The following is an 8682-nucleotide window of genomic DNA, read 5'->3' on the forward strand; positions in this document are numbered from 1 at the left end:
GGACTCGCGCCCTCTAAGAAGCTTTAGAGAAGAGGACGCTTCACGTCCTCTCTCTCGTCAGGACGGGGAACGTCAGATCCGCCCCATAACGCCTCTAGGCCTGGACCTCTGTCGGACTCCCAGGACCAGGGAGAGGGCATGTCGAAAGCCGAAGGAGGGTTACGGGGAACCCACATCGATCTGGCGTCCCTTCGGTAGGACCTGTTGACGCTTCCCAGGCTGCGGAAGATCGTGCACGTGCACGAATCTTGAAGGATTGCTTCTCGTCCTCCGAGGCGTCCTCCCCGTGCAGGGGTTGGAGCTCTCGGAAGGACTCGCGAACTCTAAATATAGAAGCTTTATAGAAGAGGACGCTTCACGTCCCCTCTCTCTCTCGTTATGCGTTTCAGTGAGAAGTAAGAAGGCGAACGTCTCCTGATCACGTGTACGTCTTTCCACCGAGAAATATGAAAACGGAAGGCAGTTTCTCTCGCTTGTTTTGACGCCTGTCAGGAGCGTGCGCTTTTTCGTGCACGCTTCTTTTGACGCTCGGCTTCTGAACTGGACGCTCGGATGGACGCCAGGCGCCCGCAGTGGACGCCGAGCGTCCTCGCCAATGGACGCCGAGCGTCCTCGCAAAGGGGACGGCGCGCACAGGCGCCAGGCGCCAGCGCACACCAGGTTGTCTCCTGGCTGAACGTTTCTGAAGTCTTCAAGCTCTTGTTTAAGATTTGAGCCTCAAGAATGTGAAGTAAGCAGTGCTTCGGAGGAAGCTTAAAGTGAACAGACAACTTCGTCTTCGAAACCCAGCAAGACCGCGGGTTTCGTGAATTCAAGAGGTCTCTGTCAATATTATATTGCTTTTCGCAAAGGGGGATGGAGTTAAGGAAAGCTCAAGGGAAGATCTCGTTTTCTCTACCGCAGTCAAGACTTTGCGATAAGGCAGTTACGGGTTAGGTAAAGGCCTCGACGTCTCGGCGACGTCAGTAGGATTCTTGCAAAAGGCATTCATCAAAAGGACGCTCTTCAGGAAAGCGCAAGACAGGACTTCCTTGCCATACTGCCAATAAAATTTAAGCTTTAGCAGGCATTAGTTGTGATACGGGAGAGGAAGCTGGTTGGAGAGTTTCTTCCTCTTCCCAGGATAATTTTGCAAGCTTTTTAGCCCATCTGAAAGGGTTTTTCAGATGATAGATTTTGTTAGTTTCTAGTCGGGACTACGCTGCCGAATTGAACATCGTCGTTCTACCTGCCGTAAGCCCTGTCTCTTAACAGGATTCTTGCCCTTTCTCGTTTGAGTCGGGAATCGGAAAAATAAAATGCTCGACATCCTGGATTACGTTTTGTCAATTCAGTGACTTTCCCCCATTGACAATATACTATCGTTTTGTCAAGTAAGTGGGTATCCCTCATTGACAAAATATCTCTTGTCCCGTAAATGGGTTAGTTCTCATGACAAACACCTCTTTAACTTGATATTGCGTAAGCGAATAAGCTCTTATTGACAAGATTCGGAAGAGCTCTCATTCGTCATTCGCAGAATCGTACAAGAAATAGACTTGTAGGACTACGTCAATGAACGCTTATGTCCAATAAACATAAGAAGCTGAGCTTTCTGCTTCAATTCTCTTAAGTTTTGTTCATGAAACTTGCCTGTCAGATATGTATGTAGCTGTATTTCTGAATTCAGCTATATATATGTCTGCCAGGTAAAGTATGACAAACTTTATTGTGTATATAATAAAATATTTTGCCTTGTGTTATTTTACTACTGGTTGGTTCAAGTCATACACGCTTGCTGTAGTACCTCTTCGGATGGCAACGAGAGGTCTAGTGTCTATTATTTTAAGGACATTTAATCGTTACTCCCTGCAGCCTTCCAGGAGTTTCCGATTTATCTTTTACCGTTGTATGGTAGTGTTCTGACGACACAAACACATCTATATATTTAGCGTTTTCTGTTTCGCTTAAATATACCAGCTTGAGAGTCTCTTTTTGCTCAAAAAATAACGGACCTATTTCTTCGTAGAATAGGGTAGCTGGCAACCCAGACATAAAGTTAAGAGACGACGTTCGTAAGCTGCTGGCTGCTGCTGTGTCTGACTGTCCAACCGAGCAGTAACAGATCGTTCGCTGTCATGCGCGGTAGGTTACGTCTCTCTCTCCTGCGGGATTGACTGACTAACCGTATCTCTGTGCTGGCGGTTACGTCTCTCCTGCGGGATTGACTGACTAACTATCTCTGTCCTACAATCACGGACTTTAGCCTAAGATTGAGGGGATTTCTTACGTCAATGAATAAACGTTGCATTCGTGTTGCCTTTTACTATGTTCAACAGAGTTATCTCTTAATCCTTTCGGTGCTCGTTACCGCACGGTATAGAACTACGAGTCTACTGCAACATTGCACTTTTATATGCTCTCCTGCTTAGCAAAGCGCCAGCCTTATTAGGGAAGTAAGCATACTCGGGGAGGGAATGGATGAGCTTGTGGGGACCATTTCCTTCCTGAAGAAGTTTGTTTCCCCGAATAGACTGCAATTCAGACCACAGTTTTTTCCTACGGGAAACTGAAATATTATTCAAGATCTAGGAATGATTCTGAACATCTCTCAGTGCGTCATGATAGAAAGAAGGTGCCGGACATCTGGATAGGGTTTCAGATGTCCTGGATCTTAATCTGAAAGAAGTAAATGCAATTCGGTCGTCCCTCCAGTCCTCGAAACGAGTTTTTGGAACCAGTGGTCCACATCAACTCTGATATTCCACAGCTCTCTCATATCTTAAGAAGTATCTTCTCTCGGTCCCTGCTCGAGTTTACGAGAAAGAGCCTATTATAACAACAGGCGTAGAATGTAACGATCCTCTAGAGGTTCGTTACAGGATTGCAAAAGTCCGTACGAATCGTCTCGATCGATGGCAGCGACTTTGACTTCCGAGTGGAATCTTTCTTTAAAAGTATGTTGAGAGTTGTGGAGGCTTTAGGACGCCCTTTCATCTTCTCTTCGATATGTTGAGGACAAAGAGGCTTCTTCTTCTCTGCTCCTTTTTCTCGATCCGGGATCGGTACCATTAAACGCCATCCTATGATATTAAACGGGATGGATGTTTAGTCTCTTTTCCCTTTTTTCAATCGCTTAGGAAATGTAATAAGAGGATTTATGACATCACAGGGAGCGACAATGACGCTGATCGCCCCATGTTGGCCTTCAGGATCCGGATTCACAGAGGTCACATCCTTCCTAGTTCACTTTCAAGGACCTTTTCCGAGAGAGTCGGTCTACTCTAACTCGAAAGGTACCTATAACCTCTCGCTCTGAGTCTGACAACGTTCAGACTATCGAGATGTTGACAGGAATAAGATTACCGTCTTCCATTTCCGTCTGAAGAATGGGATAAGCTGGCAGTCACAACTATTAAAGAATACGCAAATATGTTGTTGACGGCCTTTGCGCTCAGAGATTTGCGTCTGTCAAACAACAAAGCCCTTCACGATCTTTGAGTTCTGTGGAATCTCGAAACTCGCTCACCATCTACTTTTTGTCTCACCTGTTTTCTCGGAGTCAGACACTCGTGCGAGATCAGGCGACATATAGTAGCCCTGAGTTTCTTGTTGACGAAGTCGGTTGCGTTTATACACCCCGATGATCGTGTAACATGAGACCAGGTTGGACTGTCAGCATTCTTCCTTCGGGACTGAATCGCCTTTTTGCTCCTTGCTCCTTTCTCCTGGCACCAGAAGCTCGAGTCAGGAGTGATTCGCCGACGACGTTGGGTTGCGTTGATACACCCCCCAAGGTTTGCTTAGATGAATCGCCCAGGCAGTCCAGACACTCATCCTTCAGCGAAGAATAGTGCCTTATGGTCTTCAGGGTACAGCTTGCTGTCCTGATTCGTCTGACTGGTCAACTGGTCGGTCACCTGACTTTAGTACAGCGGACGACTGCTGTGCATGCCAGATCGAAGCTTTCAATATGGAACTTAGACGTAGTCTGAAGTTCTTGATGTCAAAGCATTTGAACCTCTCCTACCTGTTAACTTCTTGCATGGATCAGGAAGGCCTTCTTCTAACCACCCTAGATACGACAAAGAGGGTTAGTGAGATTTTAAGCCATCGTCACAAGTTTTGGCTTTAGAGAACACAATGGCGGTGTGCTCTTTAAGCCTTTTTTCGTGTGGCCTAAGAATGGAAACAAACCCGTTTTGTCCTTGGGCCAGGAGCTTGGAAGCAAGGATGGCACAAGTTAGTGGGCAGGAGCCAGAGAGAGTCCTGTGCCCTGTCAGGTCTCTCAAGTTTATCTACATAAAACTCAAGAAAGTCGAAGTCATTCGGTCAATCTGCAGTGTTCCGAAAAAGACCAGACTTGCCCATATCGAAGAACACCCTGGCTTTAGTGTTAAGGAGTTCTTTCAAAAATGCTCCTTCATTGTGTTTGCACAAAGATTTGAAATCTTTTTATCTGAATGCTCACGAGGTGAGGGCGCGGCCTCGGAAGCATTTCAACAGAGCATGGCACTCAGCAACATCCTGAGTACCATGTTTTAGCGAAGCAAACTCTGTGTTCACTTCACACTCCCTGCGAGATGTGAAGATGGCATATGAGATCTGCTGCTCGCTAGGGCCATACGTGTCTGCAGACACTAATCTTGGGGGCAAGAAGTACCACTCATCCTATCCTGTAGAAAATGGTTAGGAAGAGCTCTTAATTTAGTTGTTTGAGTCGCTTAACTCTTAAGCCTTAGTTAACACACCTTAACTTTGGCTAGGTTGGTCAGGTGGTGATATATATATTTATATATATATTTATTTTACTTCTTAGCCCTCATGGTATGGTCAATATGGTCTAGTCACATTGTGGTCACGCCCCCGTTGACAGATCATCTGGAGTGCACCAGCTTTATAGGCGTCTCACCTCGCTGGCAACTCTAGTAAAGCAGAAGCAGACTTGGGTGACAGTAATCACGAAGTCGGCTATGCTAACAGGTGGAACAAGATGTAAATCATCTGCATGCATTTGTTTCCCAAAATCCTTCTATTCTGTCCCTTCCCACCTCCAACGGGGGTGGGATTCAGTATATATATAATCTGACAGGTAAGTTTCATGAACAAAATGATATTGTTATGATACAATAAAGTTTGTTCATACTTACCTGGCAGATATATAATAATCAGTACCCACCCACCTCCACTCAGGGGACAGTGGAAATAAAAATTATGAATAGAAAAATGGGAATGGTTCCTGATACCGCCTACCCAGCGGCGGGAATGGGTACTAACCACCATGGCCGACCATGCATGTGTCGGAAGTTTTTTGAAATTCTGTCGGACTTCAGAAAATACAGCTATATATATATCTGCCAGGTAAGTATGAACAAACTTTATTGTATCCTAACAATATCATATTAATTATCCTGAAAAAAAACATACTCTCTCTCTCTCTCTCTCTCTCTCTCTCTCTCTCTCTCTCTCTCTCTCTCTCTCTCTCTCTCTCTCTCTCTCTCTCTCTCTCTCTCTCTCTCTCTCTCTCTCTATATATATATATATATATATATATATATATATATCTATATATATATATATATATATATATATATATATATATAATTTTTGGTCATATATTTCATTTCTGAAGTTACATTGCAATAAGGGTTTTTGCCACAGAACTCAGGTTTGGTTATCAAGGAAAAAAAATGCAAATTGTTTTGAATTTTGAATGCCTTGAATCTAATGTTTTTTCATTTCCAGCCTATGTTGAAAAATATACTTGCATTTTTGACAAGGGTATGTATATTTTGCCCGATTTCCAAATTGTTAGAAATAGATTATTTCAGTATGTCAGTGTTAGGCTCAGGTTGATCCTTCATTCTTATTTTTTATGTAGTACAGCATATGCTATATAGTCAAGTATGTATTAAAAACCCCTTTGATTTTCAGGGTCACCACGTAACAAAAGAAGAATATTGGCTACTTTGTAAAGACCAGTTGGGCCAGGCAGGCTCCCAACTTTAGTGGTCAAGTCCTGCTTGTGTTTGATTTTACAAAACGGTCCTGTGGCCAATAAATTGTATATTTGGAAGTCATGGGAGAAGTGGATAAACCGTTTGGATGTCCTCAGCCTGGCTGCGGAATGGTAAGTGTACATTATGCTTTGTTGAACATTGTGCTCTGTCAAAAAATACATACTATGTCAGTTAATAGAATGTAATTGTATCCATTCAAGAGACAGTCCCTTTATTTTACTTATGTCGCACCCATAATTCATATGGGCTTTATGTAGTTTGAAAAATACTGCCAGTGGAAATATCTGAGGGAGGGGGAGATCCAGGGTTTTAGACCTACTACTATACTTGGAGGGATCCAGGGTTTTAGACCTACCACTATGCTTTGGTTGCTAACAGATATTCAAAAACTTTAGATAGTATTGGAGTTATAGAAATAAAGTGGTAATTAACCCATTTAATCCCATGGTTGCATTTTTGCGACATGCAACATACCTACACGTGGTTCACCTGTAGCATGTATTAGCACAGGTACCTTGTTTACAACCAAAGCAGTGTTGTCTTCCCAAACTCCCATGGCTTATACACCTGAGTGCTATATCCATGAACTAATTTTTCCCAAGATATTTCCATCTAAATTTGTGCAAATTTATCCATTTATCTGGATCAATGGCTTATCACAAAAAGAAGTAAGTAGTTCAAAACAATTGTAGTATTTCAATTGAAGTATTTGTTCTTTAACTATTTATCACATACTATAATTGATCTCAAGCTTTAGAAGCAGTTCCTTAGCTCTCAAATAATACTTGTCTTAATGTTTTGTTTCTATAAAAAGTAAAGAAAATTGAATGTGAAAATGCAACAATAGTCATCCCATCCCTTTTCAGTGTTGCATTTTTGCAATGATGGGAATACAGCAAAAAGATGAAATCTGCTTTGGCTGAGTACTATAGAATTTTTTCTTCAACTTCATGTAACAATTACATAATTCCTGTTGTAACAGCAAAGATAGTGTAACACTATTTATTACAAAAAATTATCATAAAATTGTAAAAGTATTTTAAGTGGCAATATAAAGCATGTTCTTTGGATGCCATTGTTACTAATCATGAAGATGCATTTTAAAATTTTTAGGTAAATTTTGCAACGAGATCAAATAAAAAACTGGAATCTGATCTGATGAACCATATGATTTTGTAAAGAAAAGTGTTTCGGTCAGTCGCTGCTAGTTGGCATTGTTGTTAAAGCCAGCTCATCTGCTGGTATTGTTTTTACCAAGTACATATACTTGTACAGGAACATTTCCTTAGTTTTTGTGGCTTTCTGTACTGTATTTTGATTCAGTCATGGGTCCCAAGACGGCCATTGCAAACAAATAGAAAAGGAAAATGTAAGAAACCGTGGTGGATATGGCCTCATTGGACATAGGCCAGTTTATATATATACATATATACATATATATATATATATATATATATATATATATATATATATATATATATATATATATATATATATATATATATATATATTATTCATGATTACTCCAGCTGATCATATTTGTATAATAGGGGACCTTAATTCACACCCCACAAAACTTTTAATTTTATAATGAACTTACTCGCTTCTGTCAAAAATCATGCTCTCCAAATTAGCGATGTTATGCTCCCTCCCTCCCTCTCTTATTCATATGTACATAATAGAGCGGACGCTATTACAACTTCCTGGCTGGACCTCTGCCTCACATCCCCACAACTTCATGATTCTATTATGACCTGCAATATTCGCTATGACCTTGCAACGGGCTACGATCACATCCCATTACAGGGTGTATTCAGTACCCATCCCTCCCTACCGTGAACCCCCTAACTGATCGCCCACCAGCGGTAAACTGGGATTTTAAAAACCAAGAGAAAACCAGATACTTTAGTGCGGACCACGGAAACCAGGTTGCGGTCAATAGTTCAACCGGCAGACGCCTTACTTTGTACTAAACCACAAATTGTAGAAATGACCACCACAAGAGGGATCTGAATGAATTCTATTCGAACATAATCTCCGCTTTTGCTTGCTTCGGGCAGGACTGCCTACAGATTTCGTCAAGGTAATTCTCGTAATATTCCTGGATGGAATGACTTGGTTAAAGATCTGTATACATACTCACGAGAAATGTTTTACTGTGGAGGCAAAATGGTAGCCCCAGGGAAGGGCACACTGCATTGCTAATGAGACAGGCGAGAGCGCAGTTCAAACTTGCTCTTAAGCACTGCAGGTTATATGGAAAAACAAACTAAGAGCCGATGCAATGTCTAGAAACTTAGAATCTGGTGATTATCCTCGTCTTTGGAAAGATATCCAGTCTTTAAATCCCAAACTAAAAAGCTATCACAGAGAGTAGGGGAAGCAGTCGGAGACGAAGCTATTGCAAATATGTGGGGCGATCACTTCAACAATATCCTGAATTGCATAAATGATCAAGACTCCCGAAGGGATGTAGATAACCTCCTACTGACAACATTCAATTTCATTTTGCAGACCGTTTTACGCCAGGTAACATCAGCGATGCCATAAACAGCCTACCTAATAATAAATCGCCCGGCTGTGATGGTCTTCCTGCAGAGGCCTTCAAACTCTGCCATCCGATAATTTACATTTTGCTAGCTGCCTATTCAATGCGTGCATAATTCATCGGTTTCTTCCAGAC

At 42.1% G+C, this 8682-nt stretch overlaps 1 protein-coding gene across 10 annotated transcripts in view; it reads left to right on the top strand.

Annotated features, from left to right (window-relative positions):
• The window catches only part of LOC135216704 (cyclic AMP-dependent transcription factor ATF-7-like), a 111440-nt gene that overhangs the window by 75765 nt on the left and 26993 nt on the right, over nucleotides 1–8682 (top strand). For 9 of the 10 annotated variants that reach the window (XM_064252130.1, XM_064252129.1, XM_064252134.1 and 6 more), the window contains one exon: nucleotides 5914–6109. In XM_064252130.1, the coding sequence (XP_064108200.1) occupies nucleotides 6059–6109 (51 nt within the window). In that variant the 5' untranslated portion in view covers nucleotides 5914–6058. Of the gene's footprint in view, nucleotides 1–5913; nucleotides 6114–8682 lie in introns of all 10 variants that reach the window. The other variant, XR_010314893.1, reaches the window with a different exon arrangement.

This window comes from Macrobrachium nipponense, chromosome 6 (genome assembly GCF_015104395.2).
Source record: "Macrobrachium nipponense isolate FS-2020 chromosome 6, ASM1510439v2, whole genome shotgun sequence".
In the NCBI taxonomy this organism is placed as follows: Eukaryota; Metazoa; Arthropoda; class Malacostraca; order Decapoda; family Palaemonidae; genus Macrobrachium; species Macrobrachium nipponense.